We start from the raw sequence: 23,378 nt of genomic DNA on the forward strand, positions 1-23,378 counted from the left end.
TGCAGAATCTTTCCTGTAAAAGTTGACGACTTCAAAATATTTTTGTTATGTCATTGTTTTCAACAAGATGACATAAATCTTGTCAATTGCAGAAGAAACAAACATTTTTTGTCAAAAGTGTGCCTTTTGGAGTCATAACTAGTTTTTTGGTGTGTCTCTGTCTCTAGCTGGCAATTTGAAGTTGTGCATAAATTACCTTATTAGAATTTCTTCAGCTGTGCTTACTTCAAAATAAATTTGAACTTTTTTTTAATCTTGTAAATGAAACCTGTGTTTTGAAAGTCAAGCTGGGTTTTTAACTTGTTCTGAAGATTAAAACAGTACATTGAGACATGGTTGGTTTTCCTTCTCTCTTTGCCCACTGCTTCCAAAGCGTGCCTTCAGTAACATACAGCCAGGTGAGAAAAGTCTGCATTTTGGAAAAAATTTTGTGAATATTTGACAAAATGCAGAGTGCAGTTTGCTTTCATGGCCGTATTTCTTCAACAGAAGCAGAAGGATAATAATGAAACATTTTTATTAAGAAAATAAGCTATTATAGCTCTGAATGAAGAAAAATCTGTTGTCAAACATTTATAAATATTTTTTTAAAGAGCAAATTCACACTTATACAGAACAGTTGCTTCTTGATACAACTGAGTTGTGTTTGTAGAGGCACGCTATTAACATCAACTGAAACTAGCCTAAATGAAGGCATCATGTTTCTCTTGGTGCTGATGCATTCACCTATATGGATAACATTTTAACAAAAAATGACATTTTGTCATTATTATTCTTTCAAGTAAAAGTTAAGTATGAAAAATCTTACAGATGTAAAATCAAACAAAATTACTATATGATCGTTTAACAACAATTATTGTATGATTTTACATAAACCTTGACCTTCCTAAAAAGCAGTATTTGATTTTTATATATGCATTTGTTTGATAATGAGTCATCAAGCAACTGCTGACTCACACTTGATAAATATTTAACTTGGGAAGAAATTTTCTTAAGATTACAAAAAAAAAAAATCAGTCCTAGGTCTTTGCTTTTTATGCAGAGATTTTCGTTGTTACCTGAAACATAGTATAGTTGGAAATAACTGTTATGTTGAAAGGAATCCACATTACTTAGACAAAAAATCCATTTATCTGAGAGGCTTTAGGGATTATGATGAACTTGATGAGGCCAACCCCAATCCCTCAAAACCTTCTCATACTTTTAGGAGATGAATGAATTGCCAATCATGTAACTCTAATGTATTTTAAGGCTAGTTAGAAGACATGGAACAGTGATACTCAACTAAATGCTCAAAACTAGGAAGAATTTGTATGACTGGGTATTTATTTAAAGGGAATGATTTATATGGGTGAAAGTTTGCTTATTCCTTTATGTTTTCTAATACAGTAAACCTACCATCTACTTGTATGTCAATAATAACTGATCTTAGGATGCCATTTCATAGCTTGAATCTTGGTTTTGCCTCAAGGTTCATTCTAGCCAGGATGGCAATTACAGAAAGTCCTAAAACTGAAACAGAAAAATTGACACATGCTGTTAAATTCAAACGCGGAACATCAAATTAACGTGGAAGGAGAAATGACATTCAGTGTCAGAAGTAACAAATTTGAAAGTCTTAAATAATTCAATATAGAGAATATAGTTTAGACAGTTTTTATATAAGTGTGCTTTTTCCTAAAAACACCCCCCCAAACCAAACTTTTTTTTTTTTGCTTTTTCTTTGAGTCTTTTGTCTGTAAATATGAAAGAAGGTTACACCCCAATGTAATTCTTCATTGCCATACCAAACAGTAAAATAGTCTTTCTAGTTCACATTGCTCATGGCAGTCTTATTTGATGTTGCTTTATTAAGTTTGTGATTAAAGCAGTTTGGGATTTTTGTTGGTTGTAAACTTTTGGCATAATGTGAGTACCAGTCCCTTTCAAAAACAGCCTTGAGTTGCTTAATGATGCTTGTGCTGTTCCCCGCGTCTGCTTGGTTGATAACAAGGCCAGCTCCAGCATTCTGCGTAAAAGCATTTCCTACCCAATCAAAATTACCTACGAGCAAAGGCAGGAATATACAATGAGTTTCTAACATTCAGAAAAGCAAGCCAGCTCCCTGAAGGCAATGCAGCGTGATACAGTGTCATTTCCCCCAGTGCCTATCCGGGCAGAGACGGAAATAAGTTTTCTATACTAGCAGGAAAGAAGAAACTCCATTACGTACCAGTGCGTAGTGCTGATCACTTCTGGAAGTTTAAGAGCTCTAGTCCTTCATTAAGTGAAAACAGGTTCTTCTATTTATTCAAAACTAACTTGCTCTTCCTTTCATGCATATTGTATTATTACTCCATTTACCTTCCTCATCGGCCTTTCAGTGCCAAGAATGAAAAAATATTTTTTTCTGTATAAACAATTTAAAGTAGATGGGAAGGAGAGTGGTTGCTCCATTATGCTGAGCCAAACCAATAGATCTTTTACAGGTTACCCCTTGATAGATACTCTTTCAGGAAAGAAAAGCAGGTTTTACTGGTTTATGCCAGTTATTAGCACCTAAGGTAATGAATGAGCATTTCAAATCCTGGTGATTGCAAGGCAAAGAGGATAATTGGATTAACGGAAAACAGGTAAACCAAGTGTTTCAGTTATTTCTTTTTATTTCACTAGAACTAAAACTATTTAAGTTCTACATTTATAACACATTCAGTATTTTGGAGAAAAAATGCTGTTACTAGAGGTCATCTTTTAAAACAATATCTGAACATACATAAAACATGAAGGTATCTGAGAAATTTATACCCTTTCTTTCAGTGTCATTACAGCTACTTCAGCAGGAAATATTAAGAATTCTGAAGTTGTTAAGGATGGTAAATTGAAGCTTCATCATAAGAGACATTTCTTTCTATGCTTTCAAGCAGAAGATGTATCATGTCCTTAACATGCATTTGTATTACTTTCATGCATCTCTGATTATTTCTTTCTTTTATTTATAGATATCTAAGGATGTAAGGACAATGGGAAAAAAAACCCCAACTCAGCTAAGAATCCATGTTGTGTAAACAAGGTATAAGTTACCAAAATTTGATCTGGCTAGTGACAGGAATTTAAAAAGGAGTAAAAATAAAAGGAATTGGGGGGGTTCACAAAACATTTGGGAGATGAGAGTGGGATATGCTGCATTATTTGAAGTGAAAAAAATAAGATTTGATTAGCTTGAGAGGGGAATGTGTATGTGGGGGGGAGGGTGTGTGTATGTGTGTTCAGAGCCCATCAAGGTGAGCTTTTAGGAGTCGCTTTCAGTTGTATCTCTGTACTACTTGGGATTCTCCATTCTTCATGTGTGCATGGGCATGCTTCTGGGTTGCAGCCGTTGCCCTCCCTCACTGCCTCTGCGACCACTGGCTTTAAGCCCTTTGCAGAAGTCAGGGTGAGGAAGTAGGCAACTGAAGTATCAAGCTGCAGCATATTAGAATGCATGTTCTCTCTCTTGACTTTATAAAATCTCATAAGTTACTATTTTATTCAATAGCAGTTCTCTGATCCTGCAGCTCATGCACAGCTTAAGCAGACAGATATTTTTAAAAGGTAGATTTTAGCCTGCATTCAATGGGCATTTGACTGATAATGAGCTTTTGCTGGGTGCCATACAGTGACTTTACTTAAATACACCTTTAACCCAAAATACCAATTAGAGACGTACCTAACGTTAATAAAAGGAGGTTGTCTGAAATGTCATCACAGTAAATGGAATAAGACTTCAGAAGATGAGGTTGAAAGGCATTTGTACAGTATTTACCAGGATTGACTATAGCTTTAGTAATAACATGGGAAACGGAGAACAGTCCATCTTCACTGGATTGCAGGAACAAGAGAATATGTTAATAATCCAATTTTTTCCTTCTTCATAAAGTGTGTTGTATTTGTGTTTTCAGTCTGTTTTTAAATACTGAATGCAGAACGTTGCTTTTGAGAAACTGATTCATGGGGAAAAAAGAAGTTTTTAAATGAGAAAGAGCTCAAAGCTCGGTCTTCATCCAGGTTTCCAAAAAAATAAGACTATTATTTTAACTTAACAAGCATATCAGCTGTAGATTCCTCATTTACAAATGGGTGTTATTTCAGGCTTTTGGCTACAATCTAGAATTTCTTGAGATGTGGTTACTTACCAATGTATGCAGCTCCATCAGTCACCATATATTTGTTACGATTTAATTTAGGAAAGGAAGTGTTCTTCTGTTCTTTAAGAAAGCATGCACTCTCTTCCTCAAGGTCAAAGAATTTCTGCCATAAAACAGAATGGAGTGGAGGTTAATGAGAACTGTTCTATAACAGACAGAAAAAATATGGTCTGTTCTCTACTCTTTAGTGAAAATGAGTTAGAGCTACAGAACAGCTTGAGTTTTTGTAGGCAAGCATTAATTTTAATGAAACACTACACACTGTATTTCTTTCTAAATTCTCCTAGGTTGTTATACTCACTATGCCTTGGCATTCTGAACTATACAAATATATGGCTACCGCATACTAAAAGCAATACAGTGCCAGGTAATAAAGGCTATGAAATGAACAAACCCCCCATATTTGTGTTCTGCATGATAAGAGCCAGGAACTTTTCTGTAGCTCGTTTCCTTATTCTTCAAGGGATACTGGGGTTTGAAGTCTGCTTCAGGATCTGGATTGGCAGGCACACCAACACTGAATTAATAGCTTTATATTACACATTGCATAGTTGCCAACAGGTAACTTGCTGATTTCAGAAACTTCTCAGGATTAAATCTGATATGGGTATACCAAATTTACCAGAGAACAAGAGGAAAATGCATCTGTCTTACCCTAAACGGTGAAGTCTGAGTTAGATTTTTTTATTTTATTATTTTTTTTGAGCTATACGCACTCCTTGTCTGTATCAGTGTCAGACAAAAAATGAGATTTCCAGTACAACTCTTAAGTATTGTTTGTTTCATCAAGGAAACTAATAGCTAGACACAGATTCTAAAATCAGAAGTAGAGAATAACATGATGAAGGAGAAATTAAATATTTACTGCATGACTGGGAAGCTTTAATTGAGGTGATGGTGTAGATCCTCAGAACAAACCTAATTCACAATATATTACTGGTGAAAGTAACTGGCTATACATTGCACCCACTTAAGATGTTGAAAAACAGTATTAAAAACCCTCACCCCCCAAACTCCTTGATCATTCTTTGGGGGTCTGTTCTTCACAATGCAAAATTCATCTCTTGAATCAGGGCTCTTTTTGATACAAACCTTGAACGAATCCTTTTAGGTTATGGAGATGTCCTTCAGAATAGTCTTACTACTTTGAAAAGCCTGTAGCATACCAAATTTGTTCTTGAAACGTAGTGATCTCTGTGGTGGACTACATCAGTAGTTTGATTAAATCAAACAAGGGTATACGCATGGCACACAGGCAGTTGGTTTTATAAAGCAATTGGTTTTATAAAGCATTCTTTACCCAGCTGATGATATAGGTAGGTTTCAAACTTTAGGTTTGCACAAAATGTGTTGCTACTGATTACCAGGAATCACAGAATGGTTTGGGTTGGAAGGGACTTTAAAGATCATCTAGTTCCAACCCCCTGCCATGGGCAGGGACACCTTCCAGTAGATCAGATTGCTCAAAGCCCCATCCAACCTGGCTCCTTCGCTTTCCAACGCTAGGAAACAAAACATAACAAGCTGTCTTCTTCTTAGTGTTACAAGATTTAGCAAAAATTTACATACCTACATGTAAAAATAGTCAAGCATAGTAATCATATAAGCTTAGAGTTGTCAAATTGGGATAGATTCAGCAGATATGCTGAACTGAGACATAATATGTTAGTGATGTTCTGTGTGTATAATAACTTTGTAAGAGAGAAAATTTCAGATTCAGGCAGGAAAAGATAAAAGGCTTGAAAACGCAATGTGTTGTCCAGCAACAGCAGAGAAGCCATTAACTCCTTGACAATACAGCTACCAATAGGGAAACCCATCTGCCCTCGCAAACGGAATACACAAACGTATGGTTGATGAGCAAGTGAACCAGCGCTGTCATTAAGTAGCACAGCCTAACATTCTCCAACACCGCCTTCAGCAGAAGTACTCTGTTAATAATACACCACCTTCTGCTGACATTTCATTCATGTTTTCCATCCTTATTTTAGGAGTTTAGAGCTTTAAAATTAAATTAGTGCTTAGGAGCAAAGGTTTCATAGTTAATTCATAACACTTCGTTTACTCATAAGGCATTTTTGGCTTTCTGAGAATTAATGAAACATTCAATTTTTCCTTCCTCTTACCTTAGGAATACACCTGCACAGCTCAGAAATAGATTCATGTGGAGACTCAAGAACCATTTGTGCTGTAGATATGTATGTCTGGTCCATGTCACACATTCCTGGTCTCCAGCTGTGTAAAGTTGTCCTAGTTCATACTTTTTGTGGGCCTTTCAGTAACATTCTCTGTTCAGCACTGTACCCAGCAGAGCTGGCTGCTTTTTACTGCTCTTTCGAGAGTGAGACTGAGCATCCTTGCACATAAGACATATTTACAGATTCAAGCACACAAAACTTAAGGAGTTACTGGGATTACAGTCCCAAGAGGCACAGTGGTGAGCTCTTCACCTTGAGTTTACACCCTTTATGATTCAAGCTTTAATTTCATGACCACATGTGGTTCCGTGCATAGGACAGAGCTCCCTGAACGAGCAGCAGTTTGGTATGCGGTTTACTCCTTGACATTCGGCTGTGTTCTTATAGCTTTTATTTAGTCCTCAAACAAAGCTTTTTCCTTATGAGTCCTTCCCAACGATCCTTTTTTCAGGGTACTTGTATGGAGTTTGCACTCTCAAATCACTTGAATCCAAAAATTATTAACGCTTATGTGAACTGTACTCCAAGTGAGATGCTGAGGAATGCATAATAAGGGACTAACCATTTTCTAACTGCGTTGATGATGTTAATTGCCCGGTATTGTCGAAGTTTTGTGGCAAAAGAGAAAAAAAATCCTGCTTATACGTAGAATAGACTGTTAAAATTCAGCGTTCGCAACTAGAAAATCGTGCAGGTCGTGCAGTCCCTGCCTTTCTGACCTCAATAGCAGACTGAAAAATTACATGTACAGCTGTTGGCAGCTGGTTTTGATCAGGACACTGCTGGGCCCAACAGGTTTGCAGTGCCCTCTTCCTAACTACATACTTGCAGTTAGGCAATACCAAAACTTCCATTAGCCTGGTCAAAGACCACGGGCAACCAGGACAAGATTCCCATCTAACAGAGGAATTACATCTGCACAGCCTTCTCTGAGATAACTGTGTGCCTCAGGCTGCTGCCATTGGCAAAACAGTGTACCCTGCTGCTGCAGCCAGCCACGGGCACTCCCCGGAAACTTCCTAGCCAAACTGGTCTCTCCTTGGGCATAGCAGAAAAAAAAATAAAATAATCACAACACGGCATATCACAGGGATCAAAAGGTAAATGGAAGAAAAAAGTTACTGTGTAGGACTCATATATTATCCCTAAGAGAAGAGAAATGGGGGGGGGGGAGGGTGCCATTTCTGTCAGAACAGTATTGTAGTATTGGGCCAGCTTAGCAATTTTAAGTATAATTTCAATCAGAAACTGTAACTTAAGGTTCTCTTAAACTTTCATTGCTCTTGTATATAAACACATACAACACATGTCTGCATGACAGCAGTTTCAGCATAGATTTTGGTTTGACTTTATATTTTCTCATACCTAAAGCAGAACCAAAAGGAAAAGCAAATTTTTCTAATAATTCAAATGGTTTAAGTTTAGTTTTTACCTTGTTAGCTATTCCTTCTCCCCAATACACACACAGTTTTGTTTCACTTTGATCCTGGCTGGAACAGATGAATACAAAAGAAATGCAGTTTTTAAAAAAATTGCTTCTCTGACATGTTTTGTGAAGTAAAAGAGTGCTTCGTGATGAAGTCTGTGGCACAGTTTCAGCCAAAATCAAATCGATACCAGTAAAGTCTGAGCCTCAGGGTGTTACTCAAACCAAGGCTGATTTAAGGCAGCGACTGACCCAGCGTGTGGAACACCTGAAGCACAGCACAGAGGTAAGTGAGGTGTGTTGTATGTTTACAACTATTTAAATCCAGGGCAATCTAATATTTACTGGAAGTCATATACGCAGTTTCTAACTGCAGATATTCTAGCTAGACTATATACCTAGAATAGAGGTCTAGAATTTTTTTTTCCTTTTAGCATTTAGTTCTTGACAAGATAAATTCTGTACTAATGATTTTACCTGCTGTAAATAGATGGAAATGGATATGGGTATGTAGAGCATTAGGTGCCACTTAAAAAATAATTTAGAATACATAAATAGAATTTTGATGATAAATACAGAACAAGCTAGAAGTTATTTGAAATTGAAGTGGCTTAAGCAGTGTCAGCCATGTATGAGCTTTTTGAGTTAAAAACACATTTTATGCTGCTCTTACCTAGGAAACTTGTAATAACATTGTACATTATAACAAAAATCCCTGTTTCTAGATATGCATAAATACCACTTAGTGTGTATATCACAAATAGTACTTGTTTTTTACAATTGTCCATTTTAAAAAGCCAAAATTATTTAGCAGATTATCAATTTAAGAAGTTAAAATAATTCAGCATATTATTTAAGAGAGTTATCTGGGGAAAAAAAAAAGAAAAAAAGAAATTGATCCAAGACGAACTGATCCAAGATGGCTGATTTCCAGTGTGCTTCAATTTCATAAAAATGAACTGTATCAAACTGGAAGTAGTACTTACCATACACTCTGCTCTCTAATACAAATGTAACATATGCAGTATTTTGCACTTTCCTGTATTGCGTGTCTAATGAGGTCAGATAATGGTTGTTCTAGTCTTCATAATTCTAAATTTGTAGCCTGAACTTAATCTAAAATCTTCATTATTTTTTCTTGTACTTTGTACTGGACTAAGGGCAAAGAAGATGCTTACGCAGCTGAACAGTGAGCTTACATGAATCCAGACTAAAACACATTTTTGTGCAGTCACATTTACTCTTATCAGGCAGTATAAGCAAGACATATGACTGTGGTTCACTGTTGGCTTTGCTGTGAAAGACCAGATGTGGTGTTTTACATGTGCTGTCCACCATACAGACTACCTTTTCGCATCATTCTATTGTTCTGTCTTAATTTCTACATCTGTTACTACTAGGAATAAATTCAGTTCATTATATTACATTTCCTGTGTTATTTAATGAAATTCAAAGGCTTTGATACTGACAGAAAAGACTTCTCAGTTGTGAAGTTTTCTTGATTTTTTTTCTTTGAGTGGTGGGCAATATCTCAGATTTCAAAGCAATATGGATTATACTTACAACTTTCAGACTACAGCTTGGAACTTCAGTGCAAATAGCTTTCAGAGATGAAACAAAGTTAAAAGTAAGGGGATCTGTGTCTCTTGAGAAACTTATGAGAAGTCGTACTTTAATACTTCGTAAAACTAACGCTTCTCTTATCTTCCCATCTAAATATGGCCAGTACCTGTGGAGAAAGAATACAATATATTCAGAGAACTTAAACAAACAAACAGAAAAACCCGGATTTTTATGCAGCCAGGTCTAGACATCATAGAGAAAACAAAACACATGCAAATTTAATTTTCTATCTGTTGAAGGAATGCTGTTCTCATTTAAAGGGGTTCTCACTAAACAGATTTGCCAGCATCCTTTTTTGTGTCATTCTGCCCTGCACCAAAACTGTCACTGTGGGGACAGTGAGGTGTGGATGGTTAAGCACATCTTCCATCTGTGTAGGTGCATGGAGAGTTGCCAAAACGCTTGCACGAAATACAGGTACCTCGTCTGCCCGTAGCTGGGAGAGTTACTCCTGTGTCACTCACTGCCTGTGGTGTGGTCCCAGAAAACCGGCACAATGAGCTACAGCTAGAGGGTGCTGCTTACCCAGCCCGGAGGGAGGGACAAGAAGGATTTTCACTGGTTACACAAGTAAGGAAACAGGAACACCAGATCCCTCCCTGACTGCCATCCTTCCTTTCCTCTGTACTGGGATCGTACAGCCTGGGACTGGAATGCCTTCTGTAATTTCTTGCTTGGGAAAAGGAGAGCTACTGCTGTGCAGGGTGCCTGCACCCTTCATTAGCAGATGAAGATGGGTTGTTTAAGGAGGATGCTACCTTTTTTCCTGATAAGGACTGCAGAAGTCCTGCCATGAATGGGATAGAGGCTTCCATGGTGCTATTCTCACAATTGCTGGTTAGGCTCTGTGTTCCTGACCTTTGGTAGGAACAGGGCAGGGCAGGGAGCATTGGACAAAGAAAATGCATGTTTTCTGTACTCCAGCAGCATCAAGGCGTTTGGCCTAATATAATATAATAGTCTGAGCTCTACAGTGCCAGAAAATATCTTACAAGTGAAAACTGGCAGCTGACAAGGTAGGGAAGCTGTAGCAGTGCCTCAAACACAAAGCCATGCTCGAGGAAAAATGTCGAAGAAGTCACATAGGTGGTGGCTTCCCTGGATTTCCCTAATCCAATAGATTTCTGAATTCTTTAAGCATGAGAAGAAAGTAAGGAGGAGTATAGGAGATAACATCAACTGCAACACTGTAATGGTTCTACATGCTAAGATTCTTTCCAAAATAAAGGAGAAATGTTCCTACAGCACTACCCATGATTCTTTCACTGCCATAGAGGCTGTACATAATGAGTTTATCAGAAAAACCCTCTTGTAGACTTGAAACAGCTTATGCTTGACATCAGTGAAATGATAGTTATTTTTTGAAAAAATTGAACAAAACATCTATGATTATGCAAAACTGGAAATAAAGCACATAACCACATGTTTAGGTTGGCTTAACTGTGTTCAAATAAAGTGCATGGACAGCATGGCAAGCCTTACTAGATGCTCCATTCATTGTGAGTATTATCAGGAGTAGGAGGGACCACTGGATACTTGCCTTCTGAGTTGGATGGTTTTATGGCACTGTGGCTCCAGTTTTGGGTCATGAGTGCTTTTTAATGGTCCATACAAACAGTGTGTTTAAATATTACTTGGTTTTGTTTGTTTTTAGCAATTCTCAGTCAACCAAAATGTGATATAACGCAAATGTAATCTTTGCTGAATTTGGAATTTTCATGTATATGTATATTTCAATAAAAAGATGACATCTTCTACCTTGTATACAAGAACTCAGAACATGTTATTTCTCCCTTCACACACACACACGTACTCTCTCTTATGTTGAATATCTATATGATACTCATAAAGTGCCAGTAGCTGTGGTATCAAGGTAGTGAATACAACAGTGTAAGAAATAGGATTAATGTATAAGCAGATTCTTGTATTCCTGGGTCCCAGTCACTTGCAGATGGTCAGACTAGACAATTTCTGATCTCCTTCGATAAGCAGATCCAAAGCTTAGGACCCAGAACTTGAAATGTCTTCTTAGGTCCCAATTCTGCTCCCATTTAAGTCAATGGCAGAACTCTCACTGATTTCAATAAGAGCAGAATTGGGCCCCAAGAAATTGGTCCACAGTAGTAACTAATCTCCTGTGGGTTCATTTTCTCCAGCAGATCTTACTGACATTATGATAACGTGCTAGTCCTGGACATGGAGACTCACCGTTTAGCGTTGGTGTCAATGACGATGGGCAGGTAGTCCATGACAGCTATGTATACAAACTGTTTTGCATCATCGATAACACTGTATATAGCTTCAATATCCAGGACTCTGTCCTTTGGGCAGAAGAGTTTAGGTGAATTCTGTGAAGGGAAAAGTTCAAATATGTCATTTAAAAATACGTAATTTATTTTATCTTCCCCTCATTCTTGAGATGGCAAATAGCACCCTTTATTTTAGTAGAGAATATTAACTGATACCTTCAACTGCCCTGCTAGAATACTCAAAGGTACCAGGGAGAGCAATTTCCCCTTGAAAGCCTCACCATTTAGATGTAACTGTGGGTAAAATGCAGAAGGCACAAATTTCAAAACACCCGCTGTCATAAAAGAAGCTCTAGTTGAAGTTATGTTTCAGAGGATTTTGTTCCAGAGAGTCCCAGGACTGGTTACTATTAGACGGAGTAATATCTGTGTTCTTGCCATGAGAGCCTGATCCATCACTTGTGACCAGTCATTAAGTCTATTACGTCAGTTCTGTTTGAAGTTCCACGTAAAGTCACCATTTGCTCAGTCGCTGTTGCAGGGAGATGTTGCAGTTTTTGCAAGAAACTTATCTTTAAAACCTGGCTTCAGGTATAAATTAACTCTTTACCTGGTACTGAGCCAGTAAGTGGGAAGCCCAGATTTCAGCCTTTCTGCCTTGTACGTAGGGGTGTCAAACGTGTCCATCAGCAAGGCCAAGTCAGCAGGAATCGCCCATCCATGGCAAGATAGAGGCCCAGGACTTTCTGCTCTTCTGCCCGAGCAGGGAGAGGGAAGCGGAGCCACCTGCCAAGTTGCTCGCAGGCCACAACACAGTTCCTGGGAGTAGGGGCTGTTAAAGGCACTTTATAGAGCAAGAGCAGGTGCCCCTTGCCATTTTTGTAACAGCTGGCCCTGCCAGATCGCTGCCTTCCTGCTGCTGTATCGCCTTCTCACCTTTCTTATCTGCTTGGGTTGCTTCTGACCTCTAGATTAGTATGTTTTCTTTAGCGACAGATCCTGGGGTTTTGATTAGTGTTTTTCTTGCAATACAATGCCTATCACAGTGGTTTCTTAATCATTGACTGATGTTCTTAAGAATTTACTACAACTAAGTTCAGAAAATACTAGAAAATCAACCGTAGCAAGATTTCAAGACCAATATTCCAGATCCATTCCTGAACACTAAGAAAAACAACCAAAACCTCTTATGTATCAGCCAGCCTGGAAGATGATTTTGTTGCTAAGCAACACTATAGCCATGATTCCTGAGTATAACAAAAAAATCCAATGACTTTGTGTTATGCTTGTTGTTTTATACAGCACAAACATTGAAAGTGAAATACGTTTTCAAAGAATTTCTTCTGAAGAAAAAGTGTAAAGTGAGTTTGTTAAGCATAATTTATATCTATTATCTGAAACTTTTAAGAGGCTATTGCACTGAGATTTTATTCTTACACTCTTACTATTTTCTTGAATAGAAGTTTTAAGTTACAGAACCGCTAAAGAATGGAATTCTTATGCATTGTCTTTTTCAGATGTGTTCAATAGAAAGACCAGAAAATGACAGACATGTAGAAGATAGAAGAAAAATTTCTGCTAAAGCTCTCACTGTAACACTTGTGTTTGGGTGTTCCACTTGTTAGCCCGCAGCACAGCTGACCCCTGCTGCGGTCATAAAATATTGTAGTACTTTTATCAGCATTAGCACTTGCTGTTCTGATCAAACACCCATTTGATACTTCTCTTCACCCACCAGAAACAGGCCTGTGTTCTCACTGGGCCACAGTACCTTGCCATGCCCCTGCTCTGGGGGATGTGCCGTGCCAGACTGAAAGGGAGGCAAGGCAGGGCTGGGGGAGGGAGCAGTGCAGCACTGGGCAAGGGCAGCACCACCACCCCTGCCCACAGGCAGGGCAGCAGTGGCAATAAGCAAGCTGCTGGACTTGTGGAGACTTCCTTCTTACCACTAGTTCAGGAACAGGCAGCAATGTTAACACTTGGTTCCACCAAACCAGTCCAGTGCAAGTCCAGGACTGTCTTTTATAAGGACATGCTAGCAAACATTGAGAATTTGCTAGTAGGTGAGAAATTTCTTGAAAAGCCTTTCTTCAGAAAGGAAGAGCCAGCCCAACTGACTGTGGCTACAAATTCAGGTAGCTCTTGAGAGTTGGACTTCACTGATCTGAGCTTCTGGGGTATCAGTGACTCCTTCCTTTTGTCTTCTGAAGTGGAATTTCAAGAGTAGAGGCCTTTGTTGCCCACACAAAAGGAGAATTCAAATCATGGGGAGGAAGTCAACATTCTGCAAACTGCAGAAGAGCAATTTTTGTAGAGCCTCTCCGCTTGTCTTTGTCTAGCATCCCACATTCCTTAAAGTTGGCCTTGCCAAGCTTTCATCAATGTGTGCCCCTCCAGGACTGGCTTTCAGCAGGATTTCTCCATTTCTTACAGGCTGGTTAGAAGGGAGTAGGAGTCCATTTCACAGCTCCTTAGCTGACTGTCCAAAAGTCAGTCTCTAATTTAAGCTAGTCCTTAAGACTCTCCAGAATCAATGGAAGCACATGTCTCTTCAGACGGTTATTAACTCTGGCTGTCTTGGGCAACCCAGATTTTCACTCCAGAATAACTCTTCCCACTGATTGTAGAAGTCTGAAAAATCCTGGACACGTGAATGTTGTGTGGCTCCCAGCAGGTGAAGGTAAACCCTGCCCTATATAACCACTCATCTGCATGGTGGCTGTACAACTTAATAGTGTGCTACATGCCTTGTGTTATTTTAGACATAACTGGCTATAAAGCAATGACTTTTTGCCTCTAGTTTTATACAGAACGGTAAATAACTCTTGCCAACTTCATTATATTCTTGAATTTGAACGTTTTTGTTTTCTTTTTTTGACTCACGTAATTATCTCCAAAATGAGAGATACTCCATCTTTCATCATCTCTATCTCTCTGTACTTTTTTCCAGTTTTGCTACATCACTGCTGAGATGAAGGACTCCTCCATTTCTTCCCATTAAAGACACAAAGACACTGCTTCCATGGGGATTGCTGCTTGAATTTTAGAAGTTTTAAAATGTCATTTAAAAGTAAAGCTGAAGTAGATAATATTATATAGAAGTATGAATGCTTTCAATCAAATAGGGTGAAGAGGATTAATCCTTATAAAATTAACATCGATAAAAAAGCAAGTTCTGATATCAGGCTTATTCTGTACCATTTTAGATGTCTGATTAACTGTTCATTTACTCCAAGTCATTCGCCTTCTATCCACTGGTGTAAATAAGCTAATTTGGAGGGCCTCCCTGTTGTTTTCTGAAGACGCTGGTGGGTTAAATAAGGTTCTTCCCCTCCCTCCCTCCCTCCGTGCAACTTGTTTTAGAACTTACCGACACGAAAGCTTCTGCTTTTGTCTCGTTCAGCTGCAGTGTCAGTTTATTCTGAGTATCGTACACTCCATACAGTCTCTTAGACCAACTCGGAGGTATTTTATTCTTGTATCTTAAAGAGCTATACAGGGCAAATATCCTTTGTAAATCCAGGACCAGGCAGCTACAGTTGTATACAATGACGCCAAGTTCCTTCATCTGTGAAATTAAAAGTTTGTATCGTTAGTGATATCTGTGGAAGCGTGCAGCAAGAATGTAAGTGTCTGAGGGGCACCTTCCAGACGTGTGCCTGGAGCCCAGCCATAGCACTGGGGACTACAAGAACATTCATAGAATCATAGAATCATAGAATGGTTAGGGCTGGAAGGGACCTTCAAAGGTCATCTAGTCCAACCCCCCTGCAAGGAACAGGGATATCTCCAACTAGATCAGGTTGCTCAGGGCCTTGTCCAACCTGGCCTTGAACGTCTCCAGGGATGGAGCATCCACCACCTCTCTGGGCAACCTGTTCCAGTGTTCTACCACTCTCATAGTAAAAAATTTTTTCCTAATATCCAACCTGAACCTACCTCCCTCTATTTTAAAACCATTACCCCTTGTCCTATCATAACTGGCCCTCCTGAACAGCCTCTCCCCATCTTTCCTGTAGGCCCCCTTGAGGTACTGGAAGACCGCTATAAGGTCACCCCGGAGCCTCCTCTTCTCCAGGCTGAACAGCCCCAACTCTTTCAGCCTGTCCTCATAGGAAAGGTGCTCCAGCCCTCTTATCATCTTCGTGGCCCTCCTCTGGACCCTCTCCAACTGGTCCATGTCCTTCTTATGTTGGGGGCTCCAGAACTGGACGCAGTACTCCAAGTGAGGTCTCACAAGGGCAGAGTAGAGGGGGAGAATCACCTCCCTCGACCTGCTGGCCACACTCCTCTTGATGCAGCCCAGGAGGCGGTTGGCCTTCTGGGCCGCAAGAGCACATTGCCGGCTCATATTGAGCTTCTCGTCCACCAGTACTCCCAAGTCCTTCTCCTCAGGGCTGCTCTCGATCCAATCACCACCCAGTCTGTATTTATGCCTGGGATTGCCACGACCCAGATGTAGGACCTTGCATTTGGCCTGGTTAAACTTCATGAGGTTGGTACGGGCCCACCTCTCCAGCCTGTCAAGGTCCCTCTGGATGGCATCCCTCCCTTCCAGCGTGTCAACGGCACCACACAGCTTGGTGTCATCGGCGAACTTGCTGAGGGTGCACTCCATGCCACTGTCCACGTCACCGACAAAGATGTTGAAGAGGGTCGGGCCCAACACGGACCCCTGAGGGACGCCACTCGTGACCGGTCTCCACTTGGACATTGAGCCGTTGACCACTACTCTCTGAGTGCGGCCATTGAGCCAATTCCTTATCCACCGAGTGGTCCATCCATCAAACCCATGACTCTCTAATTTAGAGAGAAGAATGTCGTGCGGGACAGTGTCAAAAGCTTTGCACAAGTCCAGGTAGATGACATCCATTGGTCGACCCTTGTCCACCGATGCTGTCACCCCATCGTAAAAGGCCACCAAGTTGGTCAGGCACGATCTGCCTTTGGTGAAGCCATGTTGGCTGTCACCCACCACCTCCTTGCTCTCCATGTGCCTTAGCATGGTTCCCAGGAGAATCTGCTCCATTCCTAACAATACTCTTTTAAAGGCAAGCACATGAGCTAAATCTTCAAAACCAGGAGTGGGCGAAAACTGTAACAGAGTTTGTACATTCAGTGCATGTCAGAGCCCCATGCCCCTATAGACAGATACAACTTGCAAGTGACACCTGTCTATCATAGGCACCATTTTTGTTGTAGTTGTCACCCAGGATTTTCTACTCATGACTGGGGTGGGATTTATTTATTTATTATTTTTATATTCTTTTGCTTACAAAAAAAGCTTCCTTTCTGCTGGGTGGCATAAGAGCACACACTGCTACCAGTGACAGTTTCTTACTTCAGAAACAATTTGTTTTCTGTGAGTTCTGGAAAAGGTGAAAGAAATGGACTTAAGGTATTTCTCTGCTGGAGAAGGGATACGACGCTCCAGCTTCAAATAAAAGGATGAAAAAGCAGGTGTTTAATTCTCAGTAGCTAAATTTTCTGTGCTATTAAATCCACAGTTTATAGTACACCCAATTAGGACACAAAACGTTTGAGTTCTTAACCTCCCTCATTGCTATCGTATGGTACCTCACCTAGGGTACTCCAAATTTCTGGGTGTCAGTTTCTTCACCTGTAAAAATGGAGATAACGACACTCTTCTCTCATGAGAAGTATTCTGCAAGCATCAACATTCTCAGATAAAAAGTAGGAGGAAAAATAGTCCAAGTAAATACAGATATCATAGTACAATTAAATGCTTTAATCTTCTACGGACACAGTCTCACTTCTCCATTTAAGTAAAGACATGTCTCCTGGCCATCATAAGTCTTGGTTTGGCAGAGATTTCATTAATTGCACATCCCTTGTACTTAAACTGTTGACAGAATTTAATTTATAAACACATTGCCTGGCTCCTGTAATCAAAGTGTAACCGCACGCATGCTCTCTTCCTTTGCTTTATAATAGCTCAGGAAAGCACTGCTGTGGGCACAGATGATGTTGACCTCTCATTATCCACGTTTCGCACTAGTTCAGCCATCTCCAAAAATAAAGCGAGAAGAAAACCTGCCTGTATCTGTTGGAAAACAATACAGAGGATAAATATTTAAAGCATCCATGCTGGTTTTCTGCAAGTAAACTCTCTTGGTAGCACGTCTCAGAAATCTGCCTGGCATGATGGAGAAAACAAGGGGAGTACGAACTCCCCAGCACGCTCATCCTTTGACAACAAAAAATTGCCCCTGGTTTTATTCCCTTAGATGAGCTCTCTGCAGTCACATGGAGTAGTTTCTGGTAGGAGTGTATCTTTTTGTAAAGCCTGGGGGAACTCTGGACCCCACACTGACGTTATCACAGAGCTTGTTCCTGCGCAATTCTCCCTGACTGCAGATAAGCACTACTCTGCAGGTGTGGGCAGAGGAAGGGAAAGGAAGTATAGAACTGAACCTTCACTCTCTGTGGTGGCTGAGGGGAAACAACAAATCCTAATACTCCAGTGAGAAAGAAACTTGATGAATGACACCTTCTTTGCGTCCCTGACCTCGAAATACCACATACATAAAAATATACGACGCTGAGCAATCACATTCCCAAACGTTGACTGAATAGTTGCAACCACAGGAACAACTACCTAATATTCTTACTGCCTAAACCAGAATATTTCCGCAAGCTTCTTTAACTCAGAAAAAAATAGAGAACCCCTCCATTAGCCTGCACAACCTGAAATCTGTGGATAGTTGGAAAATACAGACTACTTGCTGCACTACAGCCTTTCCTTTATGAATAAACCAGTAAATTCATTTTGATGATACATATAAATTATTCCAAGCTATGCCCAACATCCTAGTCAAACAGTCTATTTGGAATCACATCTTTGCTTCTTCCCCTGGGTGCTGGTATCTTTGAGGACACTCCTGCATTCAGTTCTAGGCTGTCCCTGTACTCTATGCACTGTTTGTCTCCAAACATTTTTAACTATATGTTATCACTGTTTTCACTGTGTGCTGCCAATACTGCTCTCTAATTGCCAGGCATGCTGTTGCAAAGGACTTACTAATAGTACTCTGTTACATGTATCTGCATAATGTGGTTTAATCGGCTTTTCACGGCTGTTAGTTGATTCTGACATAATTATGTGGTTACAGTTTTCCTTTCCTTTATCAGTCCCATTATTACTATCCCACTTCATGCCTTCCATTAGACGTAAAGATAAAATAGTGTCCTCACAGCACACCAGAGGCTGCCAGGATTGCATCTGCGTGAGCAGCTCTCCTCGGAGCAGGAGTGCTTGCAGCGTGGCCTCTCCGTGTGAATTAAAGGATTGCCCTTCTGCCTAAGTGCTTCCTCATGTACAGAGATAGGGAGGAAGCCAGGGGCACTAATGGGTTTTTTAAGTGCAATTTTTACAGATTGCCACCTGGCCTGACCGTAAAACGCAGCGTTATCCATGCCTTACCACCAGCCTCTCCCCGTGAACGAACACACACAGGGACCTGCCCGTGTTGCACAGGAGCTTCACCCTCCCGTGGGAGCGGGCGTCTGCCGGAGCCGCGCCGGGACCCTGGCCGAGGCCACTCGCCCACCCGCAGCACCTACACACAGATCGCAGGCTGGAGCAAAGCCATTGCAAGAGATGCATTTACAGCGCAGTAATGAACCCCGCTTCCCACGGCGTTGTGTCTTGCAGTTGGCTTCTCTGGAAGCAAGCACTGATCAAAGCTTTTCCAGCTTCTCAAGCTGTGACAAGAGCTCCCTTCCACATGGATTCCCCAGTACACGATACAGACCGGGCTCCTCCTTTCCCTCTCTGGGAAAACACAGTTATCCTCTGTACCTGGCTGCCTGTTTTCATTGAGCTTTTAGGAACTTAAGTTCCGATTTGCCTGAACGTGGAAAGTAGATTCAAAGCTATTGGAAGAGGGCAGGCAGCAACTCCAGTGCTTATCATGCAGACCTTGTTTCCTTAGGAAACCAGGTTCGATGTCAGCCTGTCGTCATCTCATAACCATCTTGGTTTACGCATGATACATCACCTTGAAATGGAAACGATACAAATGGTGCACACGTGTACGCAGTTGTCGTGGGTTAGGCTGAACCTCCCCACACAGCCGGTCACTCCCCCTCCCCCAGCCCCAGGAAAGAGGGAGAGAATTAAAGGAGAAACGGGAAACCCGTGGGTTGAGATAAGAACAATTTAATACAGATGATTTAATACACAGTGTAGATGCTCACCACCCCCTCGTATGCGAAACCCGTCTCGTCCCGAAGCTGCAATCCCGGACGAACGCGAGGCCCCGAAATAGAGAGGGGCAGAGAGAGAGAGATAGTACTCCGAGAGTGGGAGTACTGGGAGAGAGAGAAAAAGAAAGAAAAACAATAGAGCAAAAGCACAGCAAGCGCAAAAGAGCAAAAGCGCTGAAAGAGCCAAAGCGCAAAAGCCCTTCTGTCCAGCTGACCCTCACTTTTATACTGGGCATGGCGCTGCATGATATGGAATACTAATTGGCCAGTTTGGCCCTCAATCTTAAGTTCCACCACAAATCACAAGGGGAATCGTGTCCCCCTTGTCCCAACTATGCTCCCCCTTATCCTGCCGTGCTTCTGCACTCCAGCACACTGAAAAGTCCTTGGACTTTCACATCCAACCACAAACATCAACTTGCTATCAGCATTCTTCTCAGAGCGAGCCTCTGAGTAAAACCAAAACACAGAGCTCTTCTAGCTGCTAAAAAGAAGAGCTAACCCAGTCCCAGCTAAAACCAGGACAGCAGTAAAACCCCAGCCCTCTCCTTTCTTGTAGAACAGCTCCAATAGTTTTGGAGACCAAAACCAACGCACAACTCTGTTTCAGAATCGTCTTCCACACTGAGCCTATTTTTACTCCCATACTCGGAGGTGAGGAGAGACTGCTCTTTTTCCAGTTAATCACAAAGCCTATCATCCTGGAGACATTGCAGAGAGTGGGCAGCAAGGATGTGCTAGTGACAGATTTAGTCTGAAGTGGTCTGTCATCTAGATAAGGGAGAAGACTTTCTCTTTGGTTTGAGAGCTGCTGTTATCGTAGACTTTTTTAAAAAAACAGTCTCAGAGGAGAAGCAGAAAAAACCACTTATATTGAAGGAATAAAAATCTGAGTGTTCCTCCTTGGCTTGCAGGGACTGAAACCTGCAGCTAAGCATCATCTGAGGTATCTGTTAAGGTAAAATCCTTCAGGGCAAGAGCTCTTAAGGCAAGGGAGGAATTTCTTCATCCTGAGTTTTAAAAGCAACTCACACAGTAACGAAAACATCACTGAAAAACTAAAGTGAAGATCTCAAGAAACCAAAACCTTAATAAAATTAAGGACTACTACAAAATAGAACTGAAATATTTGGATGTTAAAATCACAGTTGCTTGTAAGTGACATTTTCAGGGCATGTGCTGGGGGCTGGAGACAGGAATGGGTTTCTGAATAAAGAATCTTGTGTCCTCTTATAAGCAAGTTTCTTTTGCTCTTTCTTAAGAGCCACCATGAGTGCTCTTTCCAAAGAATGAAAACCATGGGAGCTGGTTTTCCTTGTTCTCCCTGACATTCACATTTGTGCAGAGCAACCATTAAAGGCTACCAAATCAGTTTCTTTTTCTCGCCAGTAAAGGCTTTCCTAAAGCACCAGAGAAGTGAACGGCTACACAAGACTCAAGAAATGGTGGCTTATACCCACCGTACAACACTGCTCTAACTACAGAAATCATTTAAGCTACAAAAAGTAACAAATAAGGCCTAGTTAGAAAAATACTGATTTTTCTGACAAAAGAAAGAATTCCTTACAAGATTGGATGATGAACAGGATTTCACAAACAGAAATTTCAGCTTGTTCTTTTCCCTCGTACATCATATATGAAATGAGAAAAACACAGGAAATGATCCTAAACAATACAGGTTGTGTACCCATGTAAGCTTCCTAAACTGAGAAACAATGTTAGCAGGACTTTTCAAATAGATTTGCACCATGCATTAGACAGGGTGTACGATGTGTCCTTATCCTGCACAGTGCAGACTAGACAGTGCGTTTTATATTTACCTTGAGCTACACTCATAGGAGACAACCCCACTGTGTAGGCAAGGTACTATCTGACCTACATAAGAGTGGCACAATCTGGTTCACAGCTTGCAATAGCTGAATTGTGGCAAACGTAGCAGGAGGCTTTAGAAAACTCCTTGTTAACTTCTTTTAAAGAAAAAGTTTTTAGTAGTTGCTCACACTTGAGCGTGATCCTGAAAACGACCGGCAGCTTTCCTCGGGCATTAACTGCCATTCTCCCAAAAGCTCTGGCCACCGGCAGGTGCTGGGCATCCGTTGCCTGTGTTAGAGAAACTCTGGATTAACTACAAGTAGTCTATAGCACACTGAATTGACTGAGTAGTCTATATACGTAGGACTTACATATAGGACTATGTGTGCATCTCCATGTGCTGGTGTTTGAAAATGTATTTAATTATCCTTTCAAGCCTGTGATTATTTTTAATGACCAATTGTCACATGAATGACTGAGCAGAACCAGAATCACAACAGAAGCGAGGTGGAGTAACAAAAAGCAGGCTATACTGATAAATCAATTACTAGGGCCTAAAAGGACCCAAGATTTTCAATAGCTTCTAAAAAATAATAATATAAATGTATTAATTACCACCTTAGAGTCGACCACAGATATTTACAGTGGTAAACTCGTTGTCTTTTCATAAAATGTGCTCTAATTATTTGGTTAGCCTGCACTCCAAACATATGGTTCCTTTTCACTTGGTTATCAGTCTTACCTGACCCCTACTGCAAACCTCCCTTATGTTTTCATCTGGTATCATTTAATGCTCAGCGAATCTTTTCTAATCATACATAGCATCTTCTTAAGGCTGCCTTCTGTGCAGCTGTTCTTTGCCTCTCACCAAAACCTGCTGAGCTGACACGTGTGCCAGTCCCATGCCAGGCACAGGTCACGGCCGCGCGGTGGCCTGTGGTGGTGGTGCCAGAGGGGAAGGGCGTTCTGGTGGGAGCGATCGCCACCAATGGAGAGAGAGAGACAAAGAGATTTGAGAAAGGGAAAAGTGTTTCTTTATGTAGTATTGATGATGTGACTGTTGTAGCAGACTTTGCTATAACAGGATTAGTGATCATCACTAATTCATTACGTGTAACAGACCTTGTTCAGATAGTTGTCATTTTGATGTAAACCAAAAACACAGCCTGATGCTGAAGAGGCTGAGGAGGCTGCAACACTGCCTGGCTCTTCTCTCACAAAACCTGTGCCGGTATTAGAGTCCTCCAAAACAGCAAAAGCATGTACCTCAGCTAACCACTGGAAATTGCAATCTCCCCTTGAGCCAAAATCCTCCCTCCGTGGGTGGCTAGTTATAGAGTACAGAGGCTTCACAGCTTTGTTATGTTAAAATCAAAAGCAAATCAGTGAAATCAAAATCCAGCATAGTCCTGCTTCTGCTCTGAGTTCCACTTTTTCCTTCCATATTGATAAGAACATAGGAGCTACACTACTTTGGGGAAATACCGAATAGAATAGATTGATACAAATGGTAAAGCACTGTATTCTCAGAAAGTTAGTAAAACTCTGTCTAGCTTAAATTATCTGAGAGTCAATAAATGCAAAATATAAATTAACAGTATCTCTGGATGTCAGAAATAATCTAGGGCACAATAAATATTTTTACTTGAATTCCCTGTGACATTGAAAATTGCAAGCT

The 23,378-nt window shown here is 40.7% G+C and overlaps 1 protein-coding gene across 1 annotated transcript in view; it reads right to left on the bottom strand.

Moving 5' to 3' along the window:
- Window positions 1-1,807: 1,807 nt before the first annotated feature.
- PLD5 (phospholipase D family member 5) overlaps window positions 1,808-23,378 on the bottom strand; it is a 191,482-nt gene continuing 169,911 nt past the window's right edge. Inside the window, exons 6-10 of the mRNA XM_009981153.2 lie at window positions 15,030-15,227; window positions 11,619-11,758; window positions 9,351-9,516; window positions 4,152-4,266; window positions 1,808-2,043 (exon numbers count right to left, since the gene is read on the bottom strand). Of these exons, the coding sequence (XP_009979455.1) occupies window positions 1,808-2,043; window positions 4,152-4,266; window positions 9,351-9,516; window positions 11,619-11,758; window positions 15,030-15,227 (855 nt within the window). The remainder of the gene's footprint in view (window positions 2,044-4,151; window positions 4,267-9,350; window positions 9,517-11,618; window positions 11,759-15,029; window positions 15,228-23,378) is intronic.

Source organism: Tauraco erythrolophus, chromosome 2, assembly GCF_009769465.1.
Source record: "Tauraco erythrolophus isolate bTauEry1 chromosome 2, bTauEry1.pri, whole genome shotgun sequence".
Classification (NCBI taxonomy): domain Eukaryota; kingdom Metazoa; phylum Chordata; class Aves; order Musophagiformes; family Musophagidae; genus Tauraco; species Tauraco erythrolophus.